This window comes from Panthera leo, chromosome A1, assembly GCF_018350215.1.
Source record: "Panthera leo isolate Ple1 chromosome A1, P.leo_Ple1_pat1.1, whole genome shotgun sequence".
Lineage (NCBI taxonomy): Eukaryota > Metazoa > Chordata > Mammalia > Carnivora > Felidae > Panthera > Panthera leo.
The window spans coordinates 29,174,084-29,192,195 of record NC_056679.1 but is presented as its reverse complement, the minus strand read 5'-3'; the positions used below and the strand labels follow the sequence as shown (position 1 = coordinate 29,192,195).

Sequence of the window (18,112 nt, the reverse complement as noted above, 5' to 3'; positions counted from 1 at the left end):
AGATCTTCACTATATGATTTCACTTTGTGAGAATCCCAGGAAATCTTTGTGATAAATAAAGATTTATAAATTCCAGGAAATCTGATATGTGTTCAATATCACATATTGGTGTAAGTTATGAGAGTCTTTAGAAGGTATTGCCCAATTCTTAGGTCTCTTTCCTTTGGGGCTGTAGTTATACATCTAGAGAATCCAGATTGAAATCAGCTTCTAAAAGGTAAAAGAGCAAGAGCTTTGGAAACTCTTATTTAAGTTATCTTCTTAAATGAATGATGGTGGGAAATAAATGCAATGTTGTTATTTAATACTATATTGTAAAAAAAAAAAAAGGTTAAAAAAAGTAATGTATTTTAAGTGATAGGGAATGTTATATCGGGAGTTATTTCTGAATAGAATTGGTAATAAGTAAATAACACGACTATTAAAATGTGTTGAATAGAATCCAGATGGGAAAAACCTGATGATTTCATTCCACATTCTGGCGACCTGCTTTCTAATAAAGTCAGTGAAAACTCACTTGATACCCTAGAAGAGTCCAAATCATCAGATTCTCATAGTGATTCTGATGGGGAGCAGGAAGCAGAAAAAGGAGAGGCCTCTACAGAAACACAAAAGCCAAAAATAAAGTTTAAGGTAGGTTCTTGTTTTATTCTTTACAAAACTGTAACAATTTAAAGCTTGACAGACTTACCTAGTTTTCTGGTGGAAGATAGAAATAAAACCAAGACGTGTATTTTTAGCAAATGGATAGATGGTTATTACCATTTATTAGTATCCGTTTGGTAGCAAGACAATCAGTTAATTGTCCTCATTAACTGTCCTCTCCTCATTAGGAGTTAGACCTCCTAAGTTTGAAATACCTCTAACATCCAGAGAGCTGTCTGAACATACAAGGCTGAGTATCTAGGCTAGAACTACTAATTTGAGTATTATCAGCTTACTAGTAGTAATTTAAATCTCAGATTGGGTGAGATAACCTAGGAAAATGATTTTGGGTAACATTAAACGTTTCAGTGACTGGCAGGGAAAGAGGAGCCCACAATGAAAAGAGTGGCTAGAAAGTTATACAGAGAAGCAAAATCTAATATCCAAGAAGCCAAAGGAATAGAGAACATCAAGGATTAATTAGGTCTAGGAAAAGAAAAACGTCCATTGAATTTTACAATAAAGAAGGCCTTAAGCCCTTCCTGCAGTTTTACCAGAGTTTGGGGTGGTGGAACTCAGATTGTATTGTACAGCTGAAACTAGTATTATACTATATATTAACTAACTGGAATTTGAATAAAAATTTAAAAAAAAAGATTTTAGAGGAAGGACAACTGTTTCACGGTGTATATGTGGTTTGGATATGAAATGAAAAGTAGAAATTAGTTGACAGGCTGATGGCTGCACATTGACTCTTAATCATGAGAGGTTTATGGTGGTGATGTGTTAAGAGGGACTCCACAAAGGAGATAGAAAGGGGATACCAATAAGGGTAGGCAGGCTGGTCATGGAGCAAGGAATAAACTCATTTTCGGTAAGAAGATAAGGTTTTCCTTTAAGAAGTAGGACTATGGATGAGTTGGTATCAGGGAAGAAATTGAGAGTCATACCCTTTTAGCCTTAGTTTACTCATTCATAAAGAAATTAAGATTGCTTGCTGAGAGTGAGGAGCTTTGAAGAGCTTGACAACACTAATGGATTGAAACAGTCACTCAGCTGGGGTGTGAGACGAATTGAACCAAGTAATAGGATTCACAGGTGGTACTGAGTCCCCAGCCATAGCCGGAAGGTAAAATCAGTCATTTCTGTAGTATTGTTAGTCCTCCTTTTGTGATCTTTCCAGCAAGAGCTCAGGTGACAAGGCAAAAATGACACATAGCATTGATTCATGGTTGACATTACTGACCTGAGAAGTGAAGAAAATTCAAGGATGCTGGAGAGAGAGTATTTTGAGACCACATATAGGATCTCATCATAGTTTTGATTTGTATTTCCATGATGATGAGTGATGCTGAGCATCTTTTCATGTGTCTATTGGCCATCTGGATTTCTTCTTTGCAAAAATAGCTGTTCATGTCTTCTGCCCATTTTTTCAATTATTTGTTTTTTGGATCTTTGTATAAGTTCTTTATGTGTTTTAGATATTAACCCTTTATGGGATGTGTCATCTTCAAATATTTTCTCCCATTAAGTAGGTTACCTTTCAGTTTTGTTGATTGTTTGCTTTGCTATGCAGAAACTATTTATTTTGATATAGTCCCAGTAGTTTATTTTTGCTCTTTTTTCCCTTCCCTCAGGAGACATATCTAGAAAATGTTGCTACAGCCCATATCAGAAACATTACCACCTATGTTCTTTTCTAGGATTTTTATGGTTTTAGGTCTCACATTTAGGCTTTTAATCCATTTTGAATTTTTTTGTGTGTATGGTTTAAGAAAATGGTCCAGTTTCATTTTTTTGCATGTAGCTGACCGGTTTTCCCAACACCATTTATTGTAAAGTCTTTTTCCCATTGTATAGTCTTTTCCCATTGTATAGTCTTTGTCAAAGATTAATTGACCATATAATTGTGGGTTCATTTCCGGCTTTTCTGTTTTGTTCCATGGATCCAAGTGTCTATTTCTGTGCCAGTACCATACTCTTTTGATCACTACAGCTTTGTAATACAACTTGAAGTCTGTGATTTTTTTTTCCCCTCTTAGTAACACTTGACACACCAATGATTGGATAAGTCTGTGTTGAAATTTTTTAGGTCCTATACAATAGACAGTCATGGGGACAAAGATATTTAAGGGTGCAGGCAAAAATATATATTTCTAAAATGATTCCCTGTGGACATGGAGCTCTGTAATGAAGGATGTAAAATTTGTCAGCATCACTGATGATCAGGGAAATGCAAATAAAAAGTATAAGGAGCGGGGCACCTGGGTGACTCAGTCAGTTGAGTGTCCCACTTCAGCTCAGGTCATGATCTTGTAGTTCACGAGTTTGAGCCCCGCGTCAGGCTCTGTGCTGACAGCTTAGAGCCTGGAGGCTGCTTTGGATTCTGTTGTCTCCCTGTCTCTCTGCCCCTCCCCCACTTACACTCTGTCTCTCTCTCTCTCAAACATAAACAAACATTAAACAAACAAATTTTTTTAAATAAAAACTACAAGGAGATACCACTTCACAGCTCCGAGAATAGCTAAAATCAAAAACAGTAAACAGGTGTTGGCAAGGATGTAGAGAAAAAGGAACCCCCTCACACTGTTGTTAGGAATGCAAACTGGTGGAGCCATTGTGGAAAACAGTATGGAGGTTCCTCAAAAAAATTAAAAATAGAACTACCCTAGGATCCAGTAATCACACTACTGGGTATTTACCCAAAAAATACAAAAACACAAACTCCGAGGGTTACATGCACCTGTATGTTTATTACAACATTATTTACAATAGCCAAACTATGGAAGCACCCCAAGTGCTCATGGATAAAGAAGATGTGTATATATAGTGTATATATACACAGTGGAATATTATTTGGCCACAAAAAAGGAGTGAAATCTTGCCATTTGCAAAGAAATGGATGGAGCTAGAAAGTATAATGGTAAGCAAAATAAGTCAGTCACAGGAAGACGAATGCTATATTATTTCATTCGTATGTAGAATTTAAGAAACAACGCAAATGGGCAAAGGAAAAAAAGACAAACCAGGAAACTGAACCTTAGCTATAGAGAATAAGCTGATAGTTACCAGAGGGAAGGTGGGTGGGGGGATGGGTAGAGTAGTTTATGGGGATTAAAGAATACACTTCCAATGTTTTAAAGAATGATCAAAAATAAATAAAATGATTCACTATGGATGTGGATCTCTGTAATGATGAGGTCAGCAAACTAAGGACACAGAGAAGTTAAGGCATTAGAGATGGTATTGAGGTTATAGACAGGAGGTAAGGAAGGGAGGAAGCCAGAAGAATAACTTACTGTAGTTAGAAGGGGGGACTTTTAGAGTTTAAAATTTCACAAGTGGGACATTTTTGAGTGATGACATAATTCAAATTAAAAAGGAACATAGATGTGAGGATTTACTATTTGAATACTACCTATGTACTAGGCGCTATGTATGATGGAAAATATATAACATTAGGTGACTGAAATATAGCGAAAGGCACAGTCCTTGATTTTGAGGCTCACAAAACAGGCTAGGGAATTTTTAAGGTCCAGAATGATGAGTTGAATAGAAAGAACATGGTAAAAAACAACAACAAAAAATATGGTAAAGACATCAGTGTATATGGGATAGTGGCCAAAGGTCATTAGCTCATGTAAGGAAGCGTGGAAAACAACTGTATAGGAGGTGATATACGCTCCAGAGGAGGAGGCATTTATTACATTGCATTAGAATCAAAGCATAAATTATGATCTCTAAAAATCTGTTATTAAAAAGAAGTCAGAGCTTGGAAACAGTGAAGAGAATGCTAAAAGCAGATGCTGCTTCCTATCTTTATGATGGAACAGCATGAGGGAATGAGTTAATATCCACTTAAAGAATTACAGAACAGTGTCCTAGGATCACCACACATGGTTGTGCATTTTGAAAAGAGGCTGAAATCTAGTGCATGGTCCCTTTGCCAACCTGGATCGTAGGACTTTGTTATTCCAGATGAAGGGGTGCCATAAGAATACCAATCCTAGGCAGGGGCTCCCATAGGACCTGCTTCTCCCTCAAGGGTGTGTTTTTTCTCATTTCATGGTTAGCAGTTATTGACTCCACTGAGGCTTTGGCACTGTCCTCAATGTAAAGACAGATTTCAGTTAAGACTGATAGGTTGAGGGAGTTCTTTACAAAGACAGTATAGAAAGGTTTAATGGCATGGCATTAACTTCAGAAAAGGTACAGTGTAAGGGGAGATGACTGTAGAATATGTAAGTAAGGAGAGAAGGCAGAAAAGAGTATTAAAAAAGCCAGTGTATGTCTTTAATGGTGGAATGTTAATACAATTATTTTAAAAGCCAGCCTTAGTAGCACCTGTGCGGCTCAGTTGTTTGAGCGTCCAGCTCTTAGTTTTGGCTCAGATCATGATCTCACGATTAGTGAGTTCGAGCCCCGAGTCAGTGCTTGGGATTCTCTGTCTCCTTCTCTCTCTGCCCCTCCCTGACTCGCTCTGTCTCTGTCTCTCTCAAAATAAATAACCTTTAAATAAATATATGCATACATACATATATACATAACAGCCTACAGGGCACCTGGGTGGCTCAGTCAGTTAAGCATACATAACAGCCTTGACCATGATGTCTTATCATTTTAGACATAATAACCTAATCAAGTATTAAAATTCTTTTATGTATATTTGTTGTTATGTGCAAATTAAAAATACTGAGGTAATGTATTATTTAAATCAATAATAAGACTATGTTAAAGAAATTACATCCTTATAATTTTGCTTAAAGTATGTTTTTTCTTGACTTTGGCATTTCAGGAAAAAAATAAAAATAGTGACAAAGGAACTGAACCAGAAACACAGAAAGAAAAAACTACCCAAGAGCAAAATTCATCAGGTCCAAATGAAGAAAAATCCAAAGCTCATAAAAAATCAAACCCGTATGGAGAATGGCAAGAGATTAAACAAGAAGTTGAGTCTCAGTAAGTACCTGAAACTTAACCCACTCTTCCTACAAATTGTACTGTATATCTCAGTACTTCCTTCCATACATTTCAGTAACTCATTTCAAGGATAAGGTGCTCTTGGAAGGTGTGGCTCATTTCTTTTATTTCTAGAATGGTTTTATTTCTTCTAACTAAGTATTCTTAAATATTTTAAAATGTAAACTGTGGTTATTTAAAAAAAATTTTTTTTTAATGTTTATTTTTGAGACAGAGAGAGACAGAGCATGAACGGGGGAGGGTCAGAGAGAGGGAGACACAGAATCTGAAGCAGGCTCCAGGCTCAAGCTGTCAGCACAGAGCCTGACATGGGGCTCGAACTCACGGACTGTGAGATCATGACCTGAGCTGAAGTTGGGTGCTTAACCGACTGAGCCACCCAGGCGCCCCAAAACTGTGGGTATTTTAAAAAGTAAGCTAATGATTGGGTTTTTTGATAGAGATGCCAATATATGTTTATTTTAATTCCAGTATAGTCAACATACAGTGTTATATTTGTTTCAGGTATACAATATAGTGATTTAACGATTCTGTATATTACTCGTCCAGGCTAATGATTATTTTGATTCCTACCCAAACATAGCATTTCTTTTTTTTTTTTGAATGTTAAATATTTTGTAGTTTCATTGAGTTTAATTGAATCGGAGTACAAAACTTATGCATATTAATTTGTAGCTCATTAACATATTATGTACATATTACAAACAAAACCATTCTAGACAATACTGGGTTTCCAAAGAATTTTTTCTTTTTTTTATATATATTTATATATTTTTTAAATTTAAATTTTAGTTTTTTAATTTGCATCCATATTAGTTAGCATATAGTGCAACAGTAATTTCAGGAGTAGATTCCTTAATGCCCCTTACCCACTTAGCCCATCCCCCCCCCCCCACAACCCCTCCAGTAACCCTCTGTTCTCCATATTTAAGAGTCTCTTATGTCTTGTCCCCCTCCCTGTTTTTATATTATTTTTGCTTCCCTTCACCTGTTTTGTATCTTAAAGTCCTCATATGAGTGAAGTCATATGATATGTGTCTTTCTCTGACTAATTTCGCTTAGCATAATATCCTCTAGTTCCATCCACGTAGTTGAAAATGGCAAGATTTCATTCTTTTTGATTGCTGAGTAATACTCCATTGTATATATACATATACCACATCTTCTTCATCCATTCATCCATTGATGGACATTTGGGCTCTTTCCATATTTTGGCTATTGTTGACAGTGCTGCTATATAAACATTGGGGTGCATGTGTCCCTTCGAAACAGCATACCTGTATTCCTCGGATAAATACCTAGTAGTGCAATTGCTAGATCGTAGGGTAGTTCTATTTTTAAGTTTTTGAAGAACCTCCATACTATTTTCCAGAGTGGCTGCACCAGTTTGCATTCCCACCAGCGGTGCAAAAGAGATCCTCTCTCCGCCTGCTCACCAACATCTGTTGTTGGCAGAGTTCTTAATGTTAGCCATTCTGACAGGTGTGAGGTAGTATCTCATTGTGGTTTTGTGTTTCCCTGATGATGAGTGATGTTGAGCATTTTGTCATGTGTTGGTTGGCCATCTGGATGTCTTCTTTGGAAGTGTCTATTCGTGTCTTTTGCCCATTTCTTCACTGGATTATTTGTTTTTTGGGTGTTGAGTTTGATAAGTTCTTTATAGATTTTGGATACTAACCCTTTATCTGATACGTCGTTTGCAAATATCTTCTCCCATTCCGTCAATTGCCTTTTAGTTTTGCTGATTGTTTCCTTCACTGTGCAGCTTTTTCTTTTGATGAGGTCCCAATAGTTCATTTTTGCCATAGCATTTCTTGTGACCACAGATTCAGACACTAACTCATACCATTTATATATGAACATTGTCACACTCACCATCCATATTCTGTCGGAGAAACAAATACCTGCATATTTAATGAAGGCTTCCATAGATCTGAAGAGCAGAAAAAAAGCTTATTTTGTTACTGTCTTGAAAATGGTTTATTGCAGTTCAGCAAAGTTTTAAAGCCAGTATTCAAGAAACAGAACAGTTTTATCAATTAAACCAGTATCATGGTGGGGATGTTACCTGATTTGTATTACTAGGTTTGTATTACTAGCTCACATGTTTAAATTACTGTCTTGAGAGTATTTACACAATAAAAGGAAGACTTCACTCCCAGCTCCACAAATTAGTGTTTCTTAAATGTTTAAGTCTTCAGGTGAATAAAAAAAAGTACGAGTTAGCAGTTTTTCTTCAAAATATTAATGCTTTGAGATGATAGTTTAGATGACTACTCTGTGGATACTTTTACAGTGAAATTATTTATAGTTAAAACTGTACTTTAATGAAAAGATTGTATTTTTTCATAAGATAGAGTAACACAAGTTTTGGCCAGCTTTGTACCGATGGTTTGACTTACGATTTTTCAACTTTAAGATGGTGCAAAAGCAATATGCATTCAGTAGAAACCACACTTCCAATTTTGAACTTTTTCCTCGGCCTAGCAGTACCCTGCCATACAATACTCTGTACACTGTCAGGCACCCATGCAATCATGAGGGTAAACAGCCAGTATACTTAGAACCATTCTGTTTTTCACCATCAGTATGGTATTCAATTAATTATATGAGATATTCAATACTTTATATAAAATAGGCTTTGTGGTGAAGGATTTTCCCCAATTTAGGCTACTGTACATGTTCTGAGCTCATTTAAGGTAGGCTAGGTTATGATGTTAAGTAGATTAGGTGTACTAAATGCATTTTCAGTTTACAGTATTTTCCATTTACAGTGGATTTATCAGGACACATAACCCCATCATAAGGGAAGATCTATATGCAATTCTAATAAGAATTAATTCTGTAGGGGGCACCTAGGGTGGCTCAGTCAGTTAAGCGTCCACCTCTTGATTTTGGCTCAGGCATGATTTCACAGTTCATGAATTCAAGCCCTGCAGTGGGCTGTGTGTTGACAATGCAGAGCCTGCTTGAAATTGTCTCTCTCCCTCTCTCTCTACCCCTTCCCTGCTCCCACGCTCTCTCTACTTCAAATAAATGAACTTTGAAAAAACAATTAATTTTGTAGGGATAACATACCATAGTATAGATTAGAACTGCTGTCAAAATGTTACTATTGTTATGAGAGTTTAGGTTGTATTTGTTACTGTGATAATAGATAAAATGCGTTCAATGCAGCATACTGCCAAGCACCATGATAAGCATACTGACTGTATATACTGAAATTGCAGAAATAACAGGCTGCATTACTTCAGCCCCTGAATGATTTTTTAAGTGACTTACAATAGGAAAGTGGTCTTACTATACCAACATTTCTTATAGTTAAAGTTAGGATTTCTTGAAATTCGACTGTTTGGTTTTCTGTGTGGTAAGTGTACTGTATGTAAAACCATGCTTGTCAAATTTTAACATTGTCAGTCATTTTAACATGTGATGGATTATGTCTGACTTCGCAAGTAGATAAGCCTAATTTCTTAAGAGGTTCCCCCCTAAAAATTACCAATATATTTTGATTATGGAAAATTTTTGAAATTGAAGAAAAGTTTAAGAATAACTGTTTAGTTACCCAGAGATAATAGTAACATTTTGGAGTATCTTCCTCAGCTTTTATCTTTTTCCCTACTTAGTATTGTATTATTAATATCCTTGTACTTTGTTAAAATTTTGTAAATGTTATTTTTTTTTAAGTTTATGTATTTATTTTGAGTCGGGAGGGTCAGAGAGGAGAAAGAGAATCCCAAGCAGGGTTCACACTCCCAGCATGGAGCCCAGTGCGGAGCTTGAACCCACGAACCGTGAGATCATAACTTGAGCTGAAACCAAGATTTGGATGCTCAACCAACTGAACCACCCAGGCGCCCCTATAAGTGTTATTTTTAACTGCTATATAATATTAATCTTTTAAGATGTGCTTTCATTTTACTCAGCCATTCCCCGTTAGGCAGTTAGATTATTTTTGCACATTTTGTCGTCATAACATTCTGATTACTGTATAGATATATCACTCTGTACACATTCCTGACAATTTCTAGAAATGGAATACCTGTTGAAAGGATGTGAACATGTTGAAAATCTTGATTCACAGTGCCGAATTACTTTCCAGAAAGAGCATACCAATCTATACTCCATCAGCAGTTTCTGAAAATGTCTGTCCCATTGGACCCTTTCAGCATTAGCTATTTCTAAATTTTTTAAGTATTTTCTATTCAGCAAAAAATACCTCATTTTAGTTTTCTTTGATTTACTCATAAATTTTTTTCATATATTAGTGTTTTGTATTTACTCTTCTGTAAATTATTGGTAGTCCCTGTAAATTTTTCCATTGAATTATTAGTCTTACTTCTCTAAGCTCCTTTTGTAGTACAGATGCTAACCATTGATTAGTTGTAGGTATTGTGGATTTTCCACATCTCTAGTTTGACTGTTAATTGTGTTTATAATGGTTTCAGATGTGCACAATTTCATCAGGTTTAACTAGTCCAATTGTTTTTCCTTTTGTGATCTATTTTATTGATGTCATTTTCCATCCAGAAGTCAAATATGTACTTGTATTTCCTTCTGGTTTGTGTGGTCTGTCAACTATTTAATGCATCATATGAGATGAGATTCTAAAGTAGTTGTTTATCCTACCTGCCCAACTAGTTTTGCCAGTACCATTCTTCCCCAGTTTTATGTACCATTCTTTCCCCCAGTTTTTTAAGTGACACTTATTTTTTAATCTTTTTTTAAGTTTATTTATTTATTTTGAAAGAGAGGGCATGCGCACAAGTGGGGGCAGAGCATAGAGAGAGAGAGGGAGAGAGAGAATCCCAAGCAGGCTCCACACTGGCAGTGCAGAGGGTGAGGCAGGACTTGAACTCACAAACCCACGAGATCATGACCTGAGCCGAAGTTGTATACTTAACAGATGCTTAACTGACTGAGCCACCCATATGCCCCTAGTCTTGTGTTTAATTCTCGAGTTTACCAGTTTGTTTCTAGCTGCTTTTTTTGTTCCATTAGCCTATCTATTCTTGTGATAGTACTGTAAAGATGTAATTATTGTAATTTAATTATATGCTTTTATACGATATGTTCTGACATCTGGTGGTATGTCCTTTATTTTTTTTAATTTTCTTAAGTAGTTCCTTCCTGTTTTTCTTTTTTTTTTTAATTTTTTTAAATATTTATTTATTATTGAGAGTCAGAGACAGAGAGTGAGCATGGGAGGGGCAGAGAGAGGGGGAGACACAGAATCTGAAGCAGGCTCCAGGCTCTTGAGTTGTCAGCACAGAGCCTGATGCGGGGCTTGAACTCACAAACTGCGAGACCATAACCTGAGCCAAAGTCGGACACCCAACCGGCTGAGCCACCCAGGCGCCCTATCCTGTTTTGTTTTTCTTTTCATTCTTTTCCAGACAAATTAAATCCTTTTGTAAATGTTCAACAGCTACAATCTAATTTTAGTCAAAATGATTGAAATTATATTTTACTTGTTGAATTTGATTTTTAAAAAATTGACATGTTTTCAGTATTTTATGTTTTCACCCAAAAACGTCGCATACCTGTTTTTACTCAAGTCATCAGGTATGATTCTCTACACAACTTTTGTAGCTGCCTCTTTGTGAGTCTCATACTTGGATTCTTGAATATAGGCAAGGTAGCATTTAGTCTACCTTAGTTCACTTCTGCACCCAAAAAAGTAAAAACAGTGCCTGGCACACAGTAAATCCTTAGTAAATGTTAAGTACGTAAACTTTTACATGTTTTGCTTTTTGTAAATTGTGGATTTAACCCATGTTTTCTACTATTTTTTTAACCAGTAATTATAGTATGAAGAAGCTTGAGTCCAATTGTGGTGCTGAATTATTGTATTATTTATAAAACTTATTTTTTTGAATCTTGGGTTTTTCATGAAGAAATTTGTCTGCAAATATTTTGTAATCCTTTTTCTGCTGATTTTACTTCCCATTTATTTCATGTTCTATTTTAGTTAGATTTTCATACTCCGTGGTATAGTGATGAAAGTGAGCATTTATGTTTTCTGATTTCAGTGGAAATGTCTCTAAAATTTATATTAAGGATTATATTGACTATTGGCTTAAGATAGATAATTTTTATTATGTTGAGGAAGCATGCTTTATTTCCAGATTTTTAAAGGATTATTAACAGGGACACCTGCGTGGCTCAGTTGGTTAAGCGCCCAACTTCAGCTCAGGTCATGATCTCGCTTTTTGTGAGTTGGAGCCCCACATTGGGCTCTGTGCTAACAGCTCAGAACCTGGAGCTGCTTCAGATTCTGTGTCTCCCTCTCGCTCTGTCCTCCCCTGCTTCCATTCTCTCTTTTTCTCTCAAAAATAATGATTAAAAAAAAGGACTATTAAGTAGCTTTTGATGAATTTCACTGGTGGTAGCTTTGATGGTGGTCTATAGTTTAATTGTGTTTTTGTTAGATGTGTGATATCGTTATCAGATTTTTGTATACAACTTATGATAAATAAAGTGAATTAGGTAGTTTTCCATTTTTATTTATGCTTTTTTCCCCCAGTAACTTTGCAGTATCTTTTTTTTTTCCAGTAACTTTCCATTCGTTCATATTCTAGAATACAAGTTTCTCAGCAATTAGAAAGTTTAAAAGAAAATACTAGTATAGTCCTCTGGTCCTGGAATTCTAGGGGAGTTAATTTTTTTATAACTTACTGGTTTCTTGCTTACTATCTTCGTGACTATGGGCAAATTGCCTAATGTACCTAAGCCTCGATTTCTTCATCTGTAAAATGCCATAATAATAGTTCTAATTTCTAATTTATTGTGAGGAATAAATTAAAAAGACAAATCAAAGGCACCTGGGTGGCTCAATTGGTTTAGCAACCAACTCTTGATTTCAGCTCAAGTCATGATCTCATGATTCATGGGATTGAGCCCCACATCCAGCTCCATGCTGACAGTGCGGAGTCTGCTTGTAGTTTCCCTTCTCCCTCTCTCTGCTCCTTCCCCACTTATGCTCCCCCCCCAAAATAAATAAATGCAAAGTAAAAAATAAAAAGCAACACAGCATCACTATGCAGTTGGTCTCTAGAACATCTAAATACTCAATAACTTACACGCTTGCAGCTGTTGTTCTTGGGGAGTGGAGGATTCTTGAGTACTAGTTTTGGTAATTTATATTTATATTCCCTAGAATTTATATTCCCTAGAATCTTTTTTTTTTTTTTTTAATGTTTATTTTTGAAAGAACGTGAATGGGGAAGCGTCAGAGAGAGAGAGAATCTGAAGCAGGCTCCAGTGTCTGAGCTGTCAGCACAGAGCTCAACATGGGGCTTCAGCTCATGAACTGCAAGATCATGACCTGAGCCAAAGTCAGACCCATTATTGACTGAGCCGCACAGGCACCACTCCCTAAGATCCCATCAAAGCTTAAATTTTAAAACATATGGTAATACATTGAACTTTCTGTATAGCTTGAGTTTTTCAGGTGTTAATGCCTCCTTTTGTTTTTATTTTATTTTTTTATTTAAAAAAAAATTTTTTTTTAACGTTTATTTACCTCTGAGACAGAGAGAGACAGAGCATGAACGGGGGAGGGGCAGAGAGAGAGGGAGGCACAGAATCGGAAGCAGGCTCCAGGCTCTGAACCATCAGCCCAGAGCCCGACGCGGGGCTCGAACTCACGGACCGCGAGATCGCGACCTGAGCTGAAGTCGGACACTCAACCGACTGAGCCACCCAGGCGCCCCTTTTATTTTTTTAAATATTTTTTAATTTACATCCAGGTTAGCATATGGTGCAACAATGATTTCAGGAGTAGATTCCTTAACCCCCTTAACCCATTTAGCCCATCCCCCCTCCCACAACCCCTTCAGCAACCCTCTGTTCTCCTATAAGAGTCTCTTATGATTTGTCCTCCTCCCTGTTTTTATATTATTTTTGCTTCCCTTCCCTTGTGTTCATCTGTTTTGTATCTTAATTAAAGTCCTCATATGAGTGAAGTCATACGATATTTGTCTTTCTCTGACTAATTTCGCTTAGCATAATACCCCCTAGTTCCATCCATGTGGTTGCAAATGGCGAGATTTCATTCTTTTTAATTGCCGAGTAATACTCTATTGTATATATACCAACTGAGCCAACCCTCAGGGTGCTCCATTGTATGTATATATACCACATCTTCGGGATAGCCGTTGAATTTATGGATGGCTTTGAGCAGCATGGACATTTTAACAGTATTCATTCATCTGATTCTTGAACATGTACTATCTTTGCATTTGTGTCGTTTTCAGTTTTTTCATCAGTGCCTTGTACTTTTCAGTGTACAGATCTTCCACCTCTTCTGTTAAATTTATCACTGAGTATTTTACTGTTTACAATGATATTGTAAATGGGTTTTTATTTTTTTTAGATATTTTGTTGTTAAGTGCATGCAAACAACTGATTTCTGGGTGTTGATTTTGTATCATTCAACTTTACTGAACTCACTGATTAGTTCTAACAGTTTTTTGGTGGAGTCTTTAGGATTTTCTGTGTATAATATGTATCATCTACAAACAGAGACACTTTTCCTTCTTCCTTTGTAATTTGGATGTCTTTTATTTATTTATTTCTTCTTGCTTGATTGCTTTGGCTAGGACTTCTGGTACTATGTTGAATGGGAGTGGTAAGAGTGGGTATCCTTGTCTTGTTTTTCATATTACGGGAAAGCTTTCCATCTTTCACCATTCAGTATGATGTTGGCTGTGGGTTTATTATATATGGCCTTTGTGATTTTGAAATATGTTCATTCTATATCCAGTTCATTGAATGTTTTTTATCATGAAAAGATGTACTTTGTTAGTTTTCCTGCCTGTTGAAATTATCTTTCATTCTATTAATGGTATATCACAATTCATTTGCAAATGTTGAACCATCCTTGTATCTTGGGGATGAATCCCACTTGGTCATGCTGTATGATTCTTTTAATGTGCTGTTGAATTCAGTTCACAAGTAATTTGTTGAAAATTTTTGCCATCTATATTCATCAGGGGTATTTGTCTGTAATTTTCTTTTCTTGTGGTGTCCTGCTCTGGCTTTGGTATCGAGTAATACATGCCTACTGTAATGAGTTTGGGAGTGTTCCCTTCTCTTCAATATTTTGTTAATTACTGTTAGCTCTTCTATAAATAGTTGGTAGAATTCACCAGTGCATCTGGTCTTGGGCTCTTTGTGTTGGCATTTTTTGATTACTGGTTCAATATCCTTATTACTGGTCTGTTCAGATTTTCAGTTTTATCATGATTCAGCCTTAGTAGGTTGTGTGTTTCTAGGAATGTATCCATTTCTTCTAGGTTATCCAATTTGTTGGTGTACAGTTGTTCATGGTAGTTTCTTATGATGGTTTGTAGTTCTGTGGTGTCTATTGAAATGTCTCCTCTTTCATTTCTTCTGATTTATTTGGATCTTTTTTTTTCCCTCATTCTAGCTAAAGGTTTGTTAATTCTGTTTTTCTTTTCAATGAACCATCTCGTAGGTTTCTTACTGTGTTCTATTCTGGCTTCTGTTTCTGCTGTGATCCCTGTTATTTCCTTCTTTTTGCTAACTTTGGGCTTAGTTTGTACTTTTTTCTAGTTTTAAGTTGTTTGAGATATTTCTTTTTTCTTAACATAGGCATTTGTTGCAAAACCTCCCTCTTAGAACGACTTCTGCAGCATTCTATAGTTTTGGATATGTTGTGTTTCCTTTTATATTTCAACATTTTTTTTTTTAATCTCCCTTCCCTTCTTGGCCTTGTTAGCTGTTGAGCAGTTTATTTCCACATTTTTGTGAATTTTCTAGATTTTTTCCTGTTGACCTCTAGTTTCTTGCCATTTGGTCAGAAAAGATACTTGGTATTATTTCAGTCTTAAACTTGCTAAGATTTGTTTTCTGACATATCATATGATCTGTCCTAAGGAATGTTCCATGTGTGCTTGAGAAGAATGTAGTCTGCTGTTACATAGAATGTTCTGTAGATTATATTAGATCCACTTAGTCTAAAAAGTATGATCAAGTCCAGTGTTTCCTTGCTGATTTTCTGTCTGTGTGATCTATCCATTATTGCAAGTATCATACTGTACTCCCCTGCTATTTGTTGGAGTCTGTTTTTCCCTTCCAATCTATGAATATTTGCTTAATTTATTTAGGTTCTGCAATTTGGGGTACATACATTTGCACCTTGATGACAATGATATAATTGTTATGTCTTTTTGATGGAATGACCCCCTTTTCATTATATAATGGCTTTTTTTTTGTTGTTGTTGTTGTCTTGATACCATTTTTGGCTTAAAGTCTGTTTTGTCTGCTATAACTATAGTTATCCTTGCTTTCTTTTGGTTTCCATTCTCATGGAGTACTTTTTTCTGTCCCTTCACTTTGAGCCTGTGTGTGTCTTTAAATCAGATGCAAATCTCTTACAGGCAGCATATGGTTGGTTCTGGTTTTTTGTTGTTTTTTTGTTTGTTTGTTTTTAATCCACCTAAGCATTCTGTGTGTGTGTGTGTATATATGTATATATATTTTTTAAACGTTTATTTATTTTTGAGAGAGAGACAGAGTATGAGCGGGGAAGGGACAGAGAGAGAGGGAAACACAGAATCCCAAGCAGCTCCAGGCTCTGAGCTGTTAGCACAGAGCCCACATGGGGCTCGAACCCACAAGTCATGAGATCATGACCTGAGCCGAAGTTGGACAGTCACCGGACGGAGCCTCCCAGTTACCTCTTTTCTATATATCTTTTTAAGATTGTATTTTTAAGTACTCTCTACACCCAATATGGGGCTTAAACTCACACCCCCAAGATCAAGAGTCACATGCTCCACCGCCTAAGCCAGCCAGGTGCCCTAGCATTCTTAATCTTTGATTGGAGAATTTAATATATAATTGTTTTTTGGCTATTTTGTTGTTCCTTTTCCCACCCCCACTCTTGCTGCTTTCCTTTCTGAATTCATAGTAATATGCCTTGATTCCCTTCTCTTTATCTTTTGTGAATCTACTTTAGGTTTTTGCTTTGTAATTACTATGGTGCTTTTATTAAAAATTTTATACATATTATAGAGTACTTTACACTGATAAAAACTTCAATCACATACAAAAAGTATCTTTTTATTCATACCCTCCTTTTATGGCTTTTGATGTCACAATTTACATCTTTATGTATTGTGTATCCATTAACAATTGTTTACACTATAACTGGGGTTTTGTTTTGTTTCGTTTTGTTTTTATTGGAGAGAGAGACAGAATCCCAAACAGACTCCAGGCTCAGTGCAGAGCCCAGCATGGGACTCAATCCCACAACCCTGAGATTATGACCTGAGCTGAAATCAAGAGTCAGTCGGCTTTACCGACTGAGACACCCAGGCACTATTTTTAATTGTATTTGTCCTTTAACCCTTATACTAGAGCTGAGTTTAACACACCATCATATTATGATATTAGAGTATACTGAATCTGACTAGATGCGTACCTTTACCATTGTTTTGTATGTTTTCATATATTTTCACGTTAGTAATTAGTAGCTTAAGCTTTTATTTAAGCTTAGAGAACTGCTTATAGCACAGCACCACTTTAGTGGTGATAAATATCCTGAGTTTTGGTTGTGTTTTGTTTTTTAATTAAAGAAAGTATTTATCTCACCTTCATTTCTGAAGGAGAGTTTAGCTGGGTATTCTTGTTTTCCAGTTTATTTCTTTCAGCAGTTTGAATATACCATCTCTTTTCTGGCTTACAAGGTTTCTACTGAGATCTACTGATAGCCTTATGGAATTCCCTTATATGAGAGAAATTTTTTTTCTTGCTGTTTTTAAAATTCTCTCTTCATTTTTGATTTTACGTTTATTAAAGTGTGTCTTAGAGAAGATCTTTTTGGATTGAAATTTTTAGGTGACTTGTTAGCTTCAACTTAGATGTACAGATCTTTCCCCACATTTGGTAAGTTTTCACCCATTATTTTTTAACTTATTTCTGATAATACCCCTTCATTTATTTTTCTTTAACTCCAATACAGTTAATATACAGTGTTATATTAGTTTCAGGTTTACAATATAGTGATTCAGTAATTATTCTATACATTACTCAGTGCTCACATGATAAATGTACTCTTAATCCCCTTCACCTGTTTCACCCATCCCCCTACTCCTCTCCTCTGTAATCATCAGGTTGTCTGTAGTTAAGAGTGTTTTTTCCTTTGTCTTTTTTGTTCTTTGTTCATTTGTTTTGATTCCACGTATAAGTGAAATCATGTGGTATTTGTCTTTCTCTAATTCATTTATTCTACTCCCCCCCATTCCCTCACATTCAAGATATATGGTGTCATACTTTATTTACATGCTTTTATTTTGTGAATCCCTTGACTGGTTTATATAGATATACTTAATCTTACTGCTTTTGTGCTTCCTGCTTTTCTTACTCCTACTTATGGTCTTTCCACTCAAAAAATTCCCTTTAACACTTCTTTGTTGTTTGTTTGTTTTAAGTAGGCTCCACACCCAGTGTGGGGCTC

General features: G+C 36.0%; 1 protein-coding gene across 1 annotated transcript in view; it reads left to right on the top strand.

Annotated features, from left to right (window-relative positions):
* Positions 1 to 18,112, top strand: part of WBP4 (WW domain binding protein 4) — a 66,970-nt gene that overhangs the window by 13,168 nt on the left and 35,690 nt on the right. The window contains exons 8-9 of the mRNA XM_042927335.1: positions 440 to 633; positions 5,441 to 5,604. Coding sequence (XP_042783269.1) covers positions 440 to 633; positions 5,441 to 5,604 — 358 coding nt within the window. The remainder of the gene's footprint in view (positions 1 to 439; positions 634 to 5,440; positions 5,605 to 18,112) is intronic.